Here is a 21907-nt window from a genome sequence, read left to right on the forward strand (position 1 = left end):
ATAGGCCAATAGTCTAACATTACCTGTATCCAACCACACTCCTGGGAAGTTTAGGCTTTCTCTTGCAGCTTTTTCCATTGCTAGGTTGAATAGTATTGGTGACAGAAGGCACCCTTGCCTTAATCCACCAATAACCTCAGATTCTTCACTTTCAGTCCTCCCTACCTTCACTGCATATCTGCTGTCTCCAAAGCATAAACAGTAGTAGATATCTATATTTGACAGTTTGATCATGTTCTCCTCAACATCAGTTAGGTCAAATGGCTTGTATACTTTATGTATGTATAAGGTGAGACTTCAATTAGTAACAACAACTTTCCATCCTCCTCCTCACAAAAAAAACTGATAAAAAAATAAGGGTTTATTTCATCAGTTGATTATGTTCCTTTGTTTCTGTTCCATCATTTCTTATTAAGCTGCTCATAGGAAATTTCATATTGCTATTTTTATTTGCAAATTTATAGAATGCTTGTGGATTTTTTCCATCGTATTTTAGTTACCTTCTACAACTCGGGGGCAGTATTATTTCTCCCCTACCTCAGGGTTAGGCAAAAATGGAAATATATATATTCAGAGAAGTGGTACAGGAAAGTATTAAGAGTTGTGGACACAGCATAACAGAGGGACAGTCGTAGTACAATAAAGTAACATCTTTTCTCAGTGAGTGGATGTTTAAGAGAGTGGGTGGGGGATGCGGGGGTTAGGGAGTGGTTATGCGTAAATGAAATTTTGACACAGCCTGAAGGGATTTCTCCCTGTCTTCAATGTTACTACATGAGGGGACGGAGAATAGTGGGGGTGGCGCTGATTAGATAAACTGGCCTTGCAGTGGAGGTGCTGTGTCTTACTGCATTGCTTCTGACCGTGGGTGATGAGCAAGATGAGAGGGAAGGAGTGAGGGAGGGGGAGTGAATGGGGGTGAAATGGATGGGAGCGGAGTATGCCTTTTGACTTGGGCTACCTCCCTTGTAAGGGAAAAAAGGCCCATGGTATATGTGTGTATGTATGTTATGTATGTACCAACATTTGAAATTTGGCATGGATATCATCTTTCTTTTTCTAGGCGAGGTACATAGCCGAGTTAGGTCCAAGTACATTTATTTTTACTTGTATTTGGACTTGAGTACAGATTTTTAGGTACTTATACAGGCCAGGGTTGGATCCAAATACATTTACTTGTACTTGTACTTGGGTTCAAATACAGATTTTCATGTACTTGTACTTAGACCCAAAGTACTTGAAAAATACCAAGTACATTCAAGTACAAACAAGTACATTGTATTTAATCAAAAGTTATGTACTGTATATAGATTCTAGCAAACTTTGTGATGATACTATTGGGTAAATGCACTCATCTGTTATTTTAAGTACTTGGACTTAAGTACATAGCAAAATTACTGTACTTGTACTTTTTCTTGAAAAATATCCAGGTACTTGGACTTACAGTCGCCTGTACTTGGACCCAACCCTGGTACTTAGTGATGAGCAGTTGCTGGCATTGCCTTTTCTTGTGGGTGAGGAGGGTTTTATAGACTTCATTGCCTCTGTCGATTACATTTCTGAACTGCAACCAATGAATCATCTTGGGGGTCCCATTCTTCAGCCCTTCCCTGAAGTTCTTTTGCCATTCTCACCCGGGTTGCAAGGTGTTCAAGTGTTAGGCCTTGTTCTTCTTCATTCCCTGGACTCCCTTGTTCCTCTTCTTTTTCACATACTGACATCATCATCTCCACCAGGTCTTTGTCTTCTAATGGATCTGAGTGGGCCTCAAGCAGCTCATTAACGTCATCAGGAGTCATATCAGTGAAGCCATCTCCTTCTAGTAATTTTGCCAGCTTCACTGCCTTATCTACTGCAGTGGTGGATTTCGTTGAAATTTAAATGCGTTTGAGAAGTACGGTGTGTGTTACAAGAATAGATAGAGTGAGAAATGAGGAGAGCAGGGTTGGAAAGGGAGCTAGCAGATAGGGTTGATGAAAGAATACTGGGATGCATCATTGAATCATCATACACCAAGCAACTGATGCTGCATGCGAGAATTTGACTTGTATTGAAGAGGTTAAGAGTTGGTGGCTTTTCATAAAAGTTGGCCACATTACCATTAGCACTCCACAATATCATCCAGACACCATTAGCACTCCACAATATCATCCAGACACCATTAGCACTCCACAATATCATCCAGACACCATTAGCACTCCACAATATCATCCAGACACCATTAGCACTCCACAATATCATCCAGACACCATTAGCACTCCACAATATCATCCAGACACCATTAGCACTCCACAATATCATCCAGACACCATTAGCACTCCACAATATCATCCAGACACCATTATCACTCCACAATATCATCCAGATTCGATGTCTCATCCAACTCCTTCAGATATCAACCAAATTGTGAAATAACTCCCAAGACAAGTGAGCACTACGTTGAAACCCCTACATTCAGATCACCATCCTGCATTGAAATGATATCAACACAGATTTGACCTGGCAACAGATTATAGCTTTCCCAGATGCATCTCATGGTGCACTCTCATACACTCACTCTATCCAGACTACAAAACAAAAGCTCAAAGTCACTAGCTGAACTAGTGGATAGGGCCAGTTACCTGGGTGAATAGGGCCTCTTGCAAGAAACCTTGGACAACAGATTCTATTGTACAAAATTTTAATGAATAACCAAATACATATGTTATTGTACTGATTATATAATAGGAATGTGCATCAAGATGTCTATGAGGTAGGCTGGTAGATGAAACATCATCCAGGTAAGAAAAGTATAGAAATGAATTTAGATAGGTCATATTGCATGGGACCAGTTGTTTTGTCCTTTGTGGCCACTTGATCAGGTTTTAGGGATCAGTCATCCATTCCACTGTACTACTGTATACTAATGAGTAAATATTTGTTTCAGTTGATCGGGAACCAGGAAAAAGAAAAGTGAAGCCATCTAAATCTGCTTTAATTGATCTTGCTGAACTTGATTTGGGAGAAAGTTCAGATGATAGTGACTTTAATGTTGATGAGGCGAAATTGAATGATGATGATGATGTCTCAATCAATAGTGATCCTGATGCTGATGACCAGAATTTGAATGATGATGATGATGATGATGAAGATGATGATGATGACGATGATGACGATGATGATGATGAAGATGAGGAAGATAGTGGAGAAGCTGTTTCTGAAGCAAGAGATGCAAATTTATCAGTTGGGGAATTGCTGGAGAGAGCTAAGCAAAAACAAGAACAGGAAGTGGCAAAAGTTTGTGATACCTACAAATTAATTTTGATTTATTATAATCAGTTCAGACATTTGAAAATTATTATTATTTTTTCCCCCCATTTGTTTGTTTCTCTTCAAGGTTTTGTATTTTGCAGGGAATTGAAAGACATAAGATCCTGGTATGCAGTGTCTGTTTAGGGGATTACTCTGATGACCTAAATGAAATAGTCACATGTGATGGTTGCAGTGTATCTGTTCACGAGGGATGCTACGGTATCAGCGACACAATTTCTGTCTCCAGTACAGTATCATCCTGTTCTACAGAACCTTGGTTTTGTGATGCCTGTAAAGCAGGTGTTGACAATCCCCCGTGTGAATTATGTCCAAATCTTGGTGAGTTGTATTATTTTTTCCCTAGATGTGATTTATGAATATAGTATGTGTGTGTGTGTGTAATTGTTTCAATAATTGTTGCCTATCTTGGACTGGTGTGTGCATGTGTGGATTATTTGTGTGGGAAGGGTCATTTTCTGTGCCACTGGCTGAAGGTGGTAGGAGAGGATGAGGAGCAGTCATTGGTTGTTAGCTCTTCATTTGTGAAAAGGTGAAAGAAATACAGTTGGAATTGATAGAGATCTTGGGTCTGGCCCAGAGACCAAGCATCAGCCCCTCAGGGCTGCACCTCCTGATGGTTGTGAGGGTTTTGACAGGTGTGGCCTTCATGTTATCAGGAACAGCTTCCAGGTGGGACCATAAGTCACTCAGGGAAATATTGTTATATTGTCTGGGGATTGTTAGTGTGGGGCATTGTAGTATAAGGTGTTCTGTGTCCTCTGTATGGTGGTTGCATGTTGGGCTGTTTGAATCTGTGGTCAGACCTTTTCTGTTTAGTGGAGAGCAGGCATGCCAGTGTGGATCTCCTCTTTGTCTTTCCTCTCTCTACTCTTATGCCTTGACATTTTACAGAAGAAACATAGAGTGTAGACTCCCTAGTTCCTCACTCTGTCTCACTTAGTTGACTTTTATGACACACATGGAAACACAATGGCAGAATTCTTCTCCCTTGCACCACAGGGGGATCTGGAGGAGGTAGTCATAGAAGTAGTGAAGTAGATACTCAAGTCATAGAAGTAGTGAAGTAGACACTCAAGAGGAACAGCAGCAGAACAAATGCATCATCTTTCATTTATGAGTAGAGATTTTAAACTCTAACATAAATGGATGTGTTGCATTTGTTTGTTGGAGCACTCCATTGACTCCAAACAGTTCCTAAAGTATTGGCTGCATGTAACCATTATCAACTGATTAACTATGAACACATTAATGCCCATCACATGTTGTGGGTGGTCAGGGTAATTGTTTTATGCTTTATGAGCCAAGACAATGTTTCATAATTAGATTTTTTATTCACAGGTTATATACACTTTTAAAGGAAACTGAAATTAATACATTAATGTCCACCACTTCTTTGTGGGTGGTTAGAGTATATTTTATGCTTTATGAGCCAAGAAAATGTCTATTGATTAGATTTTTTTATTCACAGGTTATACAATTTTAAAGGAAACCGAAATGGGTCGATGGGTCCATCTTGTGTGTGCTTTATATGTTCCAGGCGTAGCATTCAGTGAGGTAAGCTAACAAAATAGGTTTGTGAATTTTGAAGAAGAAATAACACTTTCCTTTAAGTGAGTAGTTTATGTTAATGGAACTGCCTAGTGTAGGCCTTATGGTCTCTTGCAGTCTCCTTCATTCTTATGTTTAACCCATTCACGCAATTCAGACAAATAAATACATGAATTGTATAGCTAAACATAAAAACTCATGCCAGAAATCAAGGTTTCAGTATAAGTGTATATAATTACCTTTTATTGTGGTATATATTTTCAGTCATTTATATTACCTAATATAACTAGGAGGTAGGGACATAGGACAGGTACCTGTATGTGGTGGTCGTGGATGATGGTTAGGTTAGGTTAGGTTAGGTCAACCCCTCACCTCCATTAGGAGGTGTAGCCCTAAGGGGCCCAAGATCTTTCTTTATCAACTTATTTACATTGTTGTATTTACCTAGTTGTATTTTACGGGACGGGAGCTATGCTCGATGTGACCTGTTTTCGTATCTCCACAGCCAGTCTTTTCTTGAAATCGTGTATAGTTCTGGCATTCACTGTTTCACTGTTCAATTTGTTGCAGACATTGATCACTCTGTGTGGGAAACTATTCTTTTTCAGGTCTCTTCTGTAACTATCTTTCTTTAGTTTCTTTTCGTGTCCTCTTGTTTCCCCTTTTGTCCCATTTTATGCTGTATTTCTTATGATTTTTCACATATGGAGAGCTGACAGCTGGCAACTGCTTTCCTCTCCCTACCACTTTTGAGTCAGTGACAGAAAGTCCCATGCTGATACAACACAGACAACAGCCCAAAGTTTCTTCCCAGAGAGATCTGTGGGAGGTTCCTAGAACCATTGGCAGCCACTGTGGGACTGTGGGTTTTCCATTTGATTGACTAGAATTCCCCCCCCCCCCATTTTCTTCTTTTACAGCATTTCTCACTTCTTTTCTTTTTTCTCTCTTCATAAGACATTCTAGGCCTCATTTTCTACTTACATGACCTTCAGGCTGCATGTCAAACATCTGTCAGTGAATAAGAAGAAGAAAGTAAACACACTGATATTCATTGTAAACAAGCTTTGGACAGCAGAAGGAAACTACTCACAGTCTATAATTTTTTTTTTAATTCACCTTACTACACTTTCACAGCATGGCTCCTAAAATCAGGGAAACAAAAATGTATACTTTAAAAATTCTATAAAATAAAGCATAGAGAATAATAACAGGATACACCAAAGTTATCCCAGGTGAAGTCCCACCTTTACCTTAGACCACTCACTCTCTCCATTTCTAATTGTAACACAGGCTCTACTACTCTCGTAAAAACTCTTGACTGCTCTTAGCAGCTTTCCTCTTATCCCATATATCTGCAATATCTCCCACAGTGCAATACCTCATATATATATATATATATATATATATATATATATATATATATATATGCGTAAATAACCACTAGGAAAAAGTAAACTAACGAAGCAGAGCGCTTTCGTGTAATTACATCTTCAGTGCAGATACAAAGAAGGAATTATAAGATGAAGAAACAAGGTACAGAATATATGACATAGTGAAGAGGGCATTCGGAGAGGTAGTGGAAGAAGTACACGTGACGGACGTATGGGCCGTCCTGGTAGCCAACAAGTATGGGACGTTTGGGCCGTCCTGGTAACCAACAAGTATGGGACAACTGCTCATAATATATATTACAATTCAAACAATTTTGAAATTTCATGAGAAATAAAACTATCTAATTTGTACAAACCTTGATGAAGATTAACATTTATCCCCTTACTAGATTTGATCAAACTGCATTCAATTAAATTTCTTTCTGTTATGTTGTTGTTGTATGTGATGACTTTAGCGTTATCCCAGTCAACTGGGTGGTTAAAATGGTTCATGTGGTTGAATATACCGCTAGATTGGTTTCCCTCTCTAACGTATTTCTTATGTTGATTAATTCGTGTTGTGAGTGCTTTAGCAGTCTGACCAACATAAAACTGATTACATGATTTGCAAGGTATTTTGTACACACACCCTTTATTACTATTGACAGAATTATTTATGAGCATTTGTCTTACAGTGTTCTTGTTATTGAAAACTACATTAATGTTAAATTTACGTAACATATTTGGAATATTTTGCAGGTTCTCTTGGTACGGTAAAATTAGCAAGTTATTCATATTGAAAGTTTGAGTTGACCTAAGGTTGTAAAATGTCCTTTTAGCACGATAGTAAGCTTTATCAAGAACATATGTGGGGTATTGTAGCTTAGTACCAATGTCGTAAATACATCCTATTTCATCATCGATGTACTCTGGGCTGCAAATGCGTAGGGCCCTGAGATACATCGACGCGAAAACAGATACCTTCACGCCATCAGGGTGTGAGGAATAATAGTGTATATATGAACAAACTATGAATTTAAATTGGTAAGTTATGATATTGTTAGTTTGTTTACGAAAGTTCCCTTGGATGACCTTTTAATCTATCTTAAAGAAGAGTTAAATAAGCACGATTTACCATTACCTTCAGGCACCTTAATTGAACTGATCAAATTGTGTGTTAAAGATTGCAAATTCCAATTTAATGATAAATTTTATTCTCAGAAATTTGGAATGAGCATGGGTAATCCTCTCTCCCCCGTATTGAGTAATCTATATATGGAGTTTTTTGAAACCAAAATTTTAAGTAAGATCATTCCCCCCAACATTACATGGATGCGGTACATTGATGACATCCTATGTCTGTGGCCCATTCAAGATAATGTAAATGATTTTTTATGTAAGCTTAATAATTTGGTCAGTTCCATTAAGTTCACGGTGGAGATAGAGAAAGAAGGCATTTTGCCTTTCCTTGATTGTAATATCTACCGCCGTGAAAGTGAGTTGAAGTTTAGTGTATATCGCAAACCAACCAACGTTTGTTCATATATACACTATTATTCCTCACACCCTGATGGCGTGAAGGTATCTGTTTTCGCGTCGATGTATCTCAGGGCCCTACGCATTTGCAGCCCAGAGTACATCGATGATGAAATAGGATGTATTTACGACATTGGTACTAAGCTACAATACCCCACATATGTTCTTGATAAAGCTTACTATCGTGCTAAAAGGACATTTTACAACCTTAGGTCAACTCAAACTTTCAATATGAATAACTTGCTAATTTTACTGTACCAAGAGAACCTGCAAAATATTCCAAATATGTTACGTAAATTTAACATTAATGTAGTTTTCAATAACAAGAACACTGTAAGACAAATGCTCATAAATAATTCTGTCAATAGTAATAAAGGGTGTGTGTACAAAATACCTTGCAAATCATGTAATCAGTTTTATGTTGGTCAGACTGCTAAAGCACTCACAACACGAATTAATCAACATAAGAAATACGTTAGAGAGGGAAACCAATCTAGCGGTATATTCAACCACATGAACCATTTTAACCACCCAGTTGACTGGGATAACGCTAAAGTCATCACATACAACAACAACATAACAGAAAGAAATTTAATTGAATGCAGTTTGATCAAATCTAGTAAGGGGATAAATGTTAATCTTCATCAAGGTTTGTACAAATTAGATAGTTTTATTTCTCATGAAATTTCAAAATTGTTTGAATTGTAATATAAATTATGAGCAGTTGTCCCATACTTGTTGGTTACCAGGACGGCCCAAACGTCCCATACTTGTTGGCTACCAGGACGGCCCATACGTCCGTCACGTGTACTTCTTCCACTACCTCTCCGAATGCCCTCTTCACTATGTCATATATTCTGTACCTTGTTTCTTCATCTTATAATTCCTTCTTTGTATCTGCACTGAAGATGTAATTACACGAAAGCGCTCTGCTTCGTTAGTTTACTTTTTCCTAGTGGTTATTTACGCATTTGTGAACACACGCTCCTAGTGTTTTTATTGCATATATATATATATATATATATATATATATATATATATATATATATATATATATATGTATGTATACATATGTATATATATATATATATATATATATATATATATATATATATACTGCAGAAAAACAAGACAAAAAACTCCCACATCTGGTAAGAACCACATTGGCATGATTGCACTTAAGACACCATCCAGCATTGGAACAGTACCAACACAGAATAAATCAGGCCACAGATTCAAAGTGCCTGAAACGCAACCATGACACAGAGGACACAAAACACCTCATACTATAATATCCCACACTAGCAATCCTTAGAGAACAGCATAATATATCTTCCCTGAGTGACTTATGGACCTGCCTGGAGGCAGTTGCTGGTTACCTGAAGGCTACAGGTGTTCTGCAAGAGAGACCATGGTCAGTGTATTAATTTATGGACTGATCTGGTGACTGTTGTCAGTTACCTGGGCCTCCTTCAAGAGTGACCTGGGACAGTGGATTGATTGATTGATCTTGAGACCTTGAACATGTTGGTAACAAAGTATATGAGAATCATTGTAGGTGTTACAACAAAGGATAGTGTGAAATGTAGAAGTAGGACAAGGAGTAGGTCTGAGTGCTGTGATGGTTTGGACATGTGGAAAGAACATGTAAGTAAAGAGTTGTAAAAAGAATGAATAGCCAAAACACATCGAGAAAATTAACAAGTAAGACCAAAAATGAGGTGGACAGGTGAAAGGGGCCTTGGATGATGCACAAGGAATATCTGTCAAGTCAGGAAGAGACTGCAAGAGACAGAAGTGAATGGAGGAAGATTGTGCATTGATAAAACCTTGACAACACAAGGGAATATTCTTGATTGCACAATAAATTTTAGGCAAAGGGAGTTCAAGTAGCAGATCTAATCTCTTGGCTGGTGAGCAGGATAGAGATTCGTTATTTGCAGTGAAGGTGGAGGTGATGGTGGTTTGAATCCTGCCACCAGCAAAGTTGAACCAAGGGCATGGTTCATTACATTCCACGCTACAAAGTTCTCTGTAAGGGGCACCATCCTAGCCTCCCGATGGGGGGATTTTGTGATGTTAGACCATATCATCATCACAATAAATTTTGATTAGATGTGGAGGAGGGCCACCATATAAAGAAGTAATTGGGGTAACCAGCTCAAACTCTGAGGCCCTGCTATAGAAGCACCGTATCCCACTGCATTGATTTTGACCCAAAAGTTGTGGCAGGGTAGAAGGATAACCCCTCATCCACAAAGTTCTGACATGGGAGGGGGATAAGATAGGTTTTAATGTGTTTGAGAGGGGTGTGTGGTTTGACTCAGCCACCCACCTTATTAATTGAAAATGGCCTTTGGTATGTATGTATGCATATATCTTAATCATGTTCATCTAAATAGAAGTTGGGAAACATTCATTGAAAAGCGGTAGGTAAATGAAAATGTATTATAGTGGTAGGGTGGCAAGTGAAACATTAACATTTTTGATGGGTGTTTTTCTACTTCTGTGTTATAAATCTTTTTGAGGTTAGTCCATTTCTTCTCTATATCCACAGTTTCATAAAATTCTTTCCAGTCTGCATCTTTAGAGTGTTTTGTTAATTTGTCAAAATTTGCTTTCAGAAAATTGATTCGGTCGTCCCCACTTTCAGCACAAAGTCATAAATGACATAATCACTCTTGCCTAATGTGGGGAAGACAGAAATTAGATAGGGAAAAGAAGAGGATTATATAACTTTGCAAAGGAAAAATATTATAATCGTGAAAATACTTTAAGGAGCACATTGGAGGGAGCTTAATGAAAATAAAGAAATTGTTTTCAGGAAAATCTTCAACAAAGTGGAAAAGTACTAAAGATGTGGTGAGAGATATACAAGAAAGGAACTATCTGTCTATCTATATACTGAGAACTTTTCCCCTTTACAAGGGTGGTAGCCAAGTCAGAGGCATGTGCCTATTCCCACCCATTTCCCTCCCTTCCACCATCATGGAGGGAATATCCAAGTAGAGCACTGAAGGAGTAATATATGAACATTTAGGAATCCAAGATGACGTAGTGAATGAAAGCATTCAATCAGTATTCAATATGGATGAGGAGTTTTAGGGAGAAACAGGTAAGGAAAACAAAGCTGTTATAAGCAGCATAACAGTGGAAGTAAATAAAATGTTTGAATTACTTGAGAAATTGAAAGTGAGAAAGGCCTTAGGCCCATATGAGATATCAAATCAGATGTTAAAAGTATGTATAGGACAAAGATGACATGTTCACTGGAAGAGAGGAACATTCCTTTGAACTGGAAATCTGACAATTTGGTATCAGTATTCAAAGGAAGAAGTAGGGAGGTACCACTAAATTATAGATCAGTGTCCTTGACCATTATGACAACCAGAATGTGTGAAAAAATGTTGGAAAAGATGGATGAAATGTTTGGAGGAGAAAGGAAGCTGATAACCAATTTGGATTTAGAAAAGGAAAGTCTTTTGTAACCAACCTTCTAATTCTTTACTTGAAAGTGGTTGATGTGCTTCATGAGAGAAAGGGATGGGTGGATTGTGTATTCCTCAATTTGGAAAGAAGCCTTATGACTGGGTAGACAGGAAGGGATTGTGGGAAGTATTGCAGATATATGGGGAAAGTGCGAAAGCTGTTAAGGGCAGTCAAAAGCTTTTCCATACATTCCTAAACTCTAACACCAACTGCCTTAGACCCTCCTCTGACCCAGACACTAGCATAGTGTCATAAGCAAACAACAACTGCTTCACCTCTCATTTCCCTCCATGCTCTTCAGCCATCACTAATCCTCTGCCTGTCATCATTGCATCTACCTCTCAGACCATCCCATCCATGTACACCTTAAACAACCTCTCAGGTCAATCCACAATAACCATTCTTCCCTTTATCAGACACTCCGCATGACATCCATCCAATCTAAGTACTTTACCCACTTACATCATTTTCAGTGCTCTTTGTACCTCATCTTTTCCTACCTCTGTCATTTTCCTCTTCCATCACAGTCATTTCCGTAGCTCCTCCCAATGCCACAATCAGTCCCACCCTATTCTCGTCCTCATTCAACAATTTTCTGAAATACTCAACCCATCTTCCCCTTACCACCTTCACTTCCATTAATATCTGTCCATCTGTACCCTTTACATTTCCTCTGTACCTAACTCAGTCTCCCCTTATTTTATTGGATTTTTTTTTTAAATTATTTTTCAAATTTTCTGTCAAACTCCTATCCCATTTTACACCAGCTTTCCTCTTTGCTTTCCTCACCTTATGTTTTGATTTCCCTCTCTTCTTGTACTTCTCATAGATTTTTCTAGTTCTACCTTGCAACCAATCATACTCTTGCTTCTTTTCCACCACTGCCTTCACTTAATCCCACCTCTAATTTGCCTTCCTTCTGTTCCCAGAAGTGTGCTGGTGTCATAATCAGGAGCATGCTGGTCTTGCAATCTCTTAATGATGGATTAAAATCCTGCACTTTTCTCCAATTCTCAGCAGTGTTTGATACCTGCCCCAACAGTCCAATTGTGTATGGTGAAGGTGATAGTTTCAGCCACAGCCATACACCTCTAGGCATAAGCTTCTCACCACCTGTTTCCTCCCATCCTCCTCATCCTATATATCATCTTTGCACACTTTATCACCTCCTCCTTGAAATATGCCCATGTTTCTTCTCCTATTTCCCCATTATACCTCACTTCCCACATTTCTCTCAGCTTCTAGTATTCTTTCTCCTTTTCATTTTTATTCAGTTTGTTAACTCAGCACATCTCCCACCTTTTTTCTCCTCCATTTTTCCTCCATTCTCAATTTTCCTTCAAACAAAAAATTATCTAATACTCTCTCACTACCTACCCAGATAACATGAACATCCAGAACACCCCCTATCCTTCCTTTGGATGCCACTACATATTCCATTAATGCCCTATCAACCACCCTTCCCTCCATTACTCCTTCCCATGTATACATATGCATGGCTCTCTTCTTAAACACTGTCCTTATTGGAAATTTTAATTACAGTGAAGTGAACTGGGAGGAGTGGGAAGCAAGTGGCAAGACAAATTCCTGGGAAAATACCCTGTTACCCTGGAGAACAAAATGACCCAGTGGGTAAAGGAAGTGACTGGTAAGAAGAGATGACATTCCCAAGAAATTAGATCTGCTATTTACTAAAGAGCCAGTCATCATTAGCTCTTTGAACTCTCTTTGCCCTATTGGAAAAAATGATCACGTAACAATAGAATTTCAGCTGGCACATGAGGAAATAGAGCCAAGGAATGAATTACACAGACAAGGCAGAACTAATTTCAGAAAGGCAGATTACTTGGATTTCAATAAATTCTTTGAGGAAGCAGACTGGGAGTAATTCATGAATACCACAGGAATAGTGATCTCTCTGTATACCAGTATGGTTCTTTGCCCTTGTAAGGGAAGTAGCCAATCAAGGCAAGCACCTACCTCCACCCATCCCAGTCTCACCCATCACCGATTTCCCTTTTATCTTAGTTTGTGAATAAAAGGTCATCCATGTTCCCTAATCTTTGTTAGGGCCAGAAGCAATGCAGCAAGATGCAGCACATCCACTGTAGGGCCCTACTGTTTAATTTACTTGGCAACCCTCTTTTCTTGTCCCTACATGCAAAAATAGAGAAGATAAGGCCACATCAATTTATATTCCATTTATATTTCATTTATAACTGTTCTCCATTCATGCCTATCTCTTGCCCTCTCCCTTCCCTGCTGAACAGACATTCCCCTTTTACTCAAAGCCCCCTTCACACCATCTATCCATGTCATTTTTGTTCTTCCCCTCAAGTTACTACATCCACCTCTGCCTTCCACACCTTTTTTTTTTTGCTAGTCATGCTTCATTCATTCAATCCATGTGCCCAAGCCATCCTAGTACTCTTCCATCCACCCTATCTGCCAGTTCCCTTTCCACTCCTGCTCTTCTAACCTCCTCATTTCTCATGATCCATCCTTGTAACTCTGACCATACTTCTCACATTTAAATTGTTCCTTTCTGCCTCCCTTAAAATCCATGTCTCTTCCCCATGCATTGTTGTAGGCACAATCACTCCTTCACACAGTCTTCTCTTCACACCCATCAATTTTAATTTTTCCAAGACATTAAGGTGCTTCCTTTACTGCTACATGTGACCCTGAATATTAAAACTGCCCATTTCCTCAAACCACTCTCCTTCTACACTTACTTTCCACTTACTGCCTCTCTTAGGCAGACATTGAAACCTCATTAGTCGATCCACTACAGTATAACCATTTTTCCTTTTGTCAGACATTCCACATGACACTCATCCAATCCAGATGCCTTACCAGCTTTCATAATTTTCATTGCTCCTTGTACCTTGGCTTCACCTATATCCCTAACATTTTCTTCTTCCATCACAGTAATTTTCCTCGCTCTTCTCACTGCCACAATGAATCACTCCCCAACCTCTTCACACTCAATAACTCTGAAGTATTCTATCCATGATCCCCTGTCTTAACATGTGCAACCTGGGAGTGAGCAAACATGTGCCAGAGATTGGAAGGAAGAAACAGAAACAAGACTGGTACAGTAAACTGTGAGATTGCAAAAAAGCCAGATCATGACTTAGGGAAAATAGAAGAAGAGGAAGAAAAAATAAAGCAAAAGAAGCTAACAACCTAGAAACAACCAAACAAGAATCTGCAGGGAGGAGGAAAGTAATTTTGAAAGGGGTATTGTACATCAGTTTTGAGATAAACTGAAACTGTTTTACAGGATTACCAAGGGTAAGTTGAAATACAGGGAAGAAATTCACCAAGCTAGTGGGTGGTGAGGAGGACGGGAGGAAATAGAAGGAAGGGTAGTGAGTGGTGGGATGATGAAGCAAAGAAGGTTGTAAAAGAGAAGAAGCAAGCATTCACAGATTGGTTACAAAATAGGACAAGATAATCATATAAGAGGTACAAAGAAAAGAGAAGAGAAGTAAAGCATAAGATAAAGGAGGCAAAGAGGAGAGCAGATGTGAAATGATGAGAACAGGTATGGCACCTGGGTTATATGGGTGTCATGCAGAATGTCTAAAAAAAAGGGATGTATAGTGATGGTGAGTGGCTGCTGAGTTTATTAAATGTTTGTCTAAAAGAGGTTAGAGTACCAGAGGACTGGAGGAGTTCCTGTAGTAGTTTTTACAAGGGAAAAGGGGACAAGTGTGAATGTAGTAGTTTCAGAGGGATCAGTTTGTTGAGTGTAGTTGGGAAGGCTTATGGGAGGGTTTTGATTGAGAGGATTAGGAGAAAATGGAGAAAAGTGGGAAATAAGCCAGTTGTTTTTTGCTGATGACACTGCACTTGTAGCAGGATCAGAGGAGGGATTAAGGAAGTTAGTGATAGAGTTTGGGAAGGTGTGCAAAAGAAGGAAGTTGAAGAAAGATATGGGTAAAATTAAGGTGATGAGCTGTACAAGGGGGGAATGTGGCAGCAAAGTGGAAATGAGTATTAAGGGAGACTGGAAGAAGTGGATAGTTTTAGATACTTGGATGCGAATGTGGTGGGAAAGGGAGGAGTGGAGGTGGAGGTAGAATGTAGACTGAGAGAAGCAAGTAAATGCCTTGGGGAATTAAAAAGTGTAATGAGAAATAGATATTTGGGAGTGGATACTAAGAGGAGATTGTATGAAGGAGTGATTGTGCTGACAGCACTGTATGGGGCAGAAACATGGAACATAAGGGAGGAAGAGTGGAGGAGTTTGTATTTGAGATGAGGTGCCTGAAAAGTATGATAGGGGTTACTAGGCTGGATAGAGTGAGAAATGAGGAGGTGAGGATGAAAACAGGGGTGGAAAGGGAGTTGGAAGATAGGGTTGATGAATGAATATTAGGATGGTTTGGACACATGGAAAGAATGAGTGAAGAAAGATTAGTAAAAGAGGTGAGGAAGGCAGAGGTGGAAGGAATGAACATGAGGGGGTGACCAAGGATGAGATGGATGGATGTGATAAAAGGGGCATTGGGGAAGAGGGGAATGTCCCTTGAGGAAGGATGGAAGAAGACAGAAGATAGGGGTGAATGGAGAATGGTTGTGTATGGATGATGCTGTGATGCATGAAAGGGAGTGGGTGGGGGATAGGGGGTGATGGGGAGGGGTGGTCACCAATTAAGTGAAGAGGCCTTGCTGTGGGTGTACTGTGTCTTACTGCATTGCTTCTGACTCAGGGCATTGGGTGGGATACAGGGATGACTTGTTGTCCATGAGGAGCTAAGAATGAAGAAAATGTGGTGGATGGGAGTGGAATGAGTGGGAGTGGGTATGTGCCTTTTGACTTGGCTAACTCCCTTGTAAGGGGGACAAAGCCCTTGGTATATAGATAGATATATATATATTAGGGAATAATTTTCCTGGTATGGCATTAGAATTTGCTATGTATTTTCAGCTGCGATGCAAATGTTTATGGGCGGATTCATTCACACTCAGATTGCCCTGTAGTCTTAATTACTAAGCTAGCTGTGCCTGTGAAGTGCCAATATGAAAACACGGCATAAATTTTTAATGTACGTACATGCACTTATACAGACTGCTGAGCAACACACTGCATACATGCCAAGCCATGCATTGCAGTGCAATGCATGCTCCCAGCATGCACTGTGCTGTACTGCATGCAAACTGTGAAGCTAATACACAGTTCTACACGTGTACACAGCACGCAAGTGGCTATACTTTCACTGTCGCAAATGTTGTTTTAATGCAGTGCAGTGCATTGATGATGTATGCATGCAAATGGTCAATTGATTATATCCTCACATGTGCACTGTAGGTGTGTTTGTTGCTACTACTCATGATATGATTGTTCAATGCCATGGCCATGGGAATATTCAGAATTTCTTGTGGATTTTATTGTGACTTTGGATTCATTGATGTTTACATGTGATATAGATTTATCATGGAATAACTGAATCTGGATTTATTATTTGGTTTTGTCAATGTCAAAAAAGTAAGTTCATGTAATTACTGTGGAAGGTTTGATTAAAGAGGTAGACCACAACAGGGAATGGATCAAGTATGAAGAAAGTGCTCAGAGGTTAACCTCTTCCATACTGTGCCGCCTACGTAGGTGGCATGAGGAGCAAGTGGATACGCGAGGCTGCCATATCGGCATCTTGATTATATTTATTGTAGTTGTCCCTGCGTAACTGACATACTCTCTAAACTGGCTTCATCACATTTTCTATGGTTATCAAAATTCATGGGTGAAAGAGAGAACGATCGATATAAGCGGTGACTATTTTTTATGATGCGAGTATTATGACGCAACATCATACGTCTGGCAGCTAATGCTGCCCGCGAGATTTTGGCCCGGAGTGAAGTGGTTAAACTGCATCAGGTGCAAGATGTGTGTGGACAAAATAAATTTACCGACTGTTAAACAAAGAAGAGAAAGAGGTGATTTGATAATTATTTACAGAATTACGAAAGGGATGGAAATTCTTGATAGGGATGACCTACTAAAAAGGGACAGAAGAAATACAAGAGGACATGAGAAGAAACTTAAGAAAGACAGTTACAGAAGAAATCTGAAAAAGAATAGCTTTCCACACAGAGTGTAGATATCTGGAACAAACTGAAACAGGAAACATTGAGTGCTAAAACTATACATGACTTAAAGAAAAAACTGGATGCAGAAAGATACAATAGTGGGTCACTAAGAGCATAGCTCTCCTTCCACAAAATACAACTAGGTAAATACATCAAGCGAGACTGAGATCACTACATAATTTTAACCAGGCATTTATCTGACCCAGGGCATTGGACAAGATGCAGGGATGACCCGTCATCCAGGAGGTGCCAAGATAAGAGGGAGGGTGGAGGGGAGTGGAGTGTATTAGGGATGGAGTGGGTGGGAATGATTTTTATGCCATTTTCTTTTTGGCTACCTCCCTTGTAAGGGGGAAAAAGCCTTTGGTATATGTATGTATTTATCAATGTAGTGACAGGATCAGGCCTGAAAAAAGATGGATGCAGTGGGGTGGGGGTTGAGCAAGAGGGGAATGTCAGCTGAGGAAGGGAGAGGGTGGGAGATAGGGATGAGTGGAGAATGGCTGTGTATAGATGATACTGTTATGCAAGGAAGGGTAGAGTGGGGGTAGGGGGTGCTTATGTATGAATGATATTTTGATGCAGCTCAAAGGGATTTTCCCCTGTATTTTCCTTTTCTGCACGAGGGGATGGAGAGGAGGGGTTGCCTTGCTGTGGATGTACTGTGTCTTGCTGCATTGCTTCTGACCCAGGGCAGTGGGTGGAATACAGGGATGACTCATCATCCATGAGGGGCTATGATAACAGGGAGGAAAGGGTGGGAAAGAGGAGTGGAATGAGTGGGAATAGGCACATGCTTTTGACATGGCTATTTCCCATATAAGGGGGAAAAAGCTCTTGGTATATAGATAGATATGTGTATGTATATATATATATATATATATATATATATATATATATATATATATATATATATATATATATATATATATATATATATATACGAAGTCTGTCTGGAAAGTATCCAGCCATTATGAATATTTGTGGATGTGCTGTGTCTTGCAACACTGCTTCTGACCCAGGGCAGTGGACAAGGTGCAGGGATGACCCGTCATCCAGGAGGTGTTAAGATAAGAGGGAGGGTAGAGGGGTGTGGAGTGTATTCAGGGATTGAATGGGTGGGAATGATTTTATGTCTTTTCCTTTTTGGCTACCCCCCTTGTAAGGGGGAAAAAGCCTTGGTATATGTATGTATGTATGTATGTATGAATATTTGCCGAACTGGTCATATGATCCTAACAGAACTTGGCGTACACTGACAGAAGACCCTACTACATATGTGTGAGCAGCCATACTCCCATGTGACACTTTATTTACCTTCCAGACATAGTTGAGTGAAGATGTGTACTCTTTAACTGTCACATTGCCAATGACTGAGTAAGTAGCTTTTGTTTCTGGGTCATAGCCATAGATCTACGATTTATCTGCGGTTATTGTTTCCGGAAATCTGGGTCATTTGTAGCAGCTTGAAGCAAGTCCTGTGAATTTTTAGCACGAAATTTCTTCTGCTTATGGGTCAGGAGACACATGACGAATTTTGTTGCCATGTACACATCTTTACTAAATCATGTCTGGCGGGTAAATAAGGTGTCACATGGGAGTATGGCCACTCATGCATACGAACTAGGGTCTTCTGTCAGTGTCCAACAAGTTCTGTTATGATTGCATGGCCAGTTCTGCAAATATTCATAATGGCTGGGTACTTATGGACAGACCTGGTGTATACATTTTATATATATATATATATATATATATTAATCTCCATCAAACAACTACCCCATATAACATCTGACAACAAAGTCAAGGACCACCTCGACATGAGAGGCACACAAACACTTGCTGCAGCCACCACAAACACATCACACCCGCTACACTACATAGCAGAACACCCACACACACCAAGAAACATTAAAACTACACCCATAGACCTTTATTACACACAGATACTCTCTTCTCTTCCTCCACAAACACCAAATACCAGCCTCCGGAAACATATTCATAATCATATCACTCACCGCTCCATTAACACACTGAAAGACAACACACTGCTGCATGCCAGACCCCCTGATATCCACCCTTCTGAATCCTCTCTCCCACGTAAGGACAGAGTCCACTTGGCCAGACTGCGATGCGGTCACCACCCAGCACTTCTAAGCTACCAGAAGAGGCTGGACGACCGTGTTGTGAACAGCTGCCCAGGATGTAACACTTCACCCCATACCATACAACACATAATGGAAGACTGCATTATACACAATCATGCACGCAAACAACACAACATACACTCTATAAAGGATTTGTGGGAAAACCCAGTTTCGGCTGTGGCCTTCCTTGGGGAGACGGGACTGCTCGGACAGACAGTCTAGGGAACGACAACAACAACAACAACATCTGACAACCAGCAACTGCTCTGCTTGTACCACTTTCATCCAGTAACATAGAAATAGTTCCACACGAAAAGAAACTGAAAAAGGATAGTTACAGAAGAAATCTGAAAAGGAACAGCTTCCCACACAGAGTGATAGATACTTGGAACAAAGTAGACAACGAAACAGTGTGTGCAAACACTATTCAAGATTTTAAGAAAAAACTTGATGCTGTGAAATACAAAGTCAAGTCACCACGAGTATAGCTCTCTTCCCATATAATACAACTAGGTAAATAAATACACCAACACAACATAGACAACAGGCTGAAGTTTTTTCCCAGAGAGATCTGTAAGGAGACCCAAGGACTTTTGCCAGCCACTGTGGGGCTGTGGGTTCCCGCTTAGTGAAACTTGGGTCAACAATTGTTCTTATTATTACTAGACAGCAGTATTTGGCTCCTGATATTGTTTGAATGATACAAATTTCTTTTTGTTATTGCAGGTGGATAAACTATCTTTCCCAACATTGTTTGAGATGCCATACAGCAAATGGGGTTCCAAGACATGCACCCTTTGTGAAGATGAGCGTTATGCTAAGACAGGGGTGTGCATTGGCTGTGATGCTGGAATGTGTAGAGGTTATTTCCATGTTACTTGGTAAGTATATTTTGCCAGCCATTGTAAATTAAAGAATATGTCATCATATAAGAATTTATAAACATGGATTTAAGTAAAGAAGTAGTGCATGGTTTTATTTATTTATTTGTTTATTGCTTTATTTGTTTAGAAGAGGCAAAGTAAAAGAAGGTCTGGTGAGGTTATTTAATGTTTGTTTAAGAGAGGGTAGAGTGCCGGAGGACTGGAGTAGTGCCTGTAAAATTCCACTTTACAAGGGTGAAAAGGGACAAGTGTGAGTGTAGTAGTTTCAGAGGGATCAGTTTGTTAAGTGTAGTTGGGGCTTATGGGAGGATCTTGATCGAGAGGATTAGGAGATGAACAGGGAATAATTTATGAAGAACAGTGTGGGTTTAGGACACCTGTTAGTGTGGGACAACGGTAAAACGAGAGGACACGGAAAAAAACTGAAAAAAGATAGCTATAGAAAAAACTTGAAAAGGAACAGTTTCCCACACAGAGCGATTAATACATGGAAGAAATTAGACAACAAAACAGTATATGCAAACACTATACAAGATTTTAAGATAAAACTTGATGCGGAGAGATACAAAGACGGGTCACCACGAGCATAGCTCCCCTCCCGTGTATTACAACTAGGTACAACTAGGTAAATACAGGTAGGGGCTGTGTGGATCAGACAGGTAAGACAGATATGTGAGAAAGCTCTAGGAAAAGGTAAGGATGTTTTTTGGACCTTTATGGATTTGGAAAAGGCTTATGACAGGGTAGACAGGAAGGCAGTGTGGGAGGTATTACAGATATATGGGATAGGAGGAAAGCTGTTAAGAGCAGTCAAGAGTTTTTATGAGAGTAGTAGAGCTTGTGTTAGAATCAGAAATGGAAAGAGTGAGTGGTTTGAGGTAAAGGTGGGACTTTAAAGATGAGGAAGTATGTGTAAAAAAGAAATTGACACGCCCTGAAGGGATTTCCCCCATCTTCTCCATTTTTGCATGAGGAGATGGAGAGGGGGATCACCAATTTGATGAAGCAGCCTTGCTGTGGATGTGCTGTGTCTGCCACACTGCCTCTGACCCAGGGCAGTGAGTGAGATGCAGGGATGACCCATCATCCAGGAGCCAAGATAAGAGGGAGGGAGGGGGGTGAATGGGAGTGGAGTATATGGGGATGGAATAGTTGGGAGTGGATTTTATGCCTTTGTTTTTTGGCTACCTCCCTTGTAAGGGAGAAAAAGCCTTTGGTATATGTATGTATGTATGTATGTGTTGAAGGTGTGCTCAGCAGTGTCTGTGTCTGATTGGTGTATTGTTCAGTGGCTTAAAGCATTATTCTTTCTCTTCAATGAAAGCTTACAAGTTTGCTCTTTTGTAATTAGTATACATGTGTTTGTGGCCAATTGGGGTGTATTGTGTTTTGGTGGTGGTGATGATTGGAAGGTGGTCAGACTCGGAGGCTCTGACCACCTTCCAAGAAGATGTTGGGGTTAAACAGGGGGAACAGAAGGTGATGTGAGGAGAGGAAGGGGTGTAGAGGGCTTGATGGGGGA

The 21907-nt window shown here is 39.9% G+C and overlaps 1 protein-coding gene across 2 annotated transcripts in view; it reads left to right on the plus strand.

Moving 5' to 3' along the window:
• LOC143026354 (uncharacterized) overlaps positions 1–21907 on the plus strand; it is a 62681-nt gene that overhangs the window by 1919 nt on the left and 38855 nt on the right. For both annotated transcript variants that reach the window (XM_076186590.1, XM_076186591.1), the window contains exons 2-5: positions 2927–3276; positions 3393–3630; positions 4781–4866; positions 20228–20382. In XM_076186590.1, coding sequence (XP_076042705.1) covers positions 2927–3276; positions 3393–3630; positions 4781–4866; positions 20228–20382 — 829 coding nt within the window. The remainder of the gene's footprint in view (positions 1–2926; positions 3277–3392; positions 3631–4780; positions 4867–20227; positions 20383–21907) is intronic.

Source organism: Oratosquilla oratoria, chromosome 6 (genome assembly GCF_046742065.1).
Source record: "Oratosquilla oratoria isolate Oo_2021 chromosome 6, ASM4674206v1, whole genome shotgun sequence".
Lineage (NCBI taxonomy): Eukaryota > Metazoa > Arthropoda > Malacostraca > Stomatopoda > Squillidae > Oratosquilla > Oratosquilla oratoria.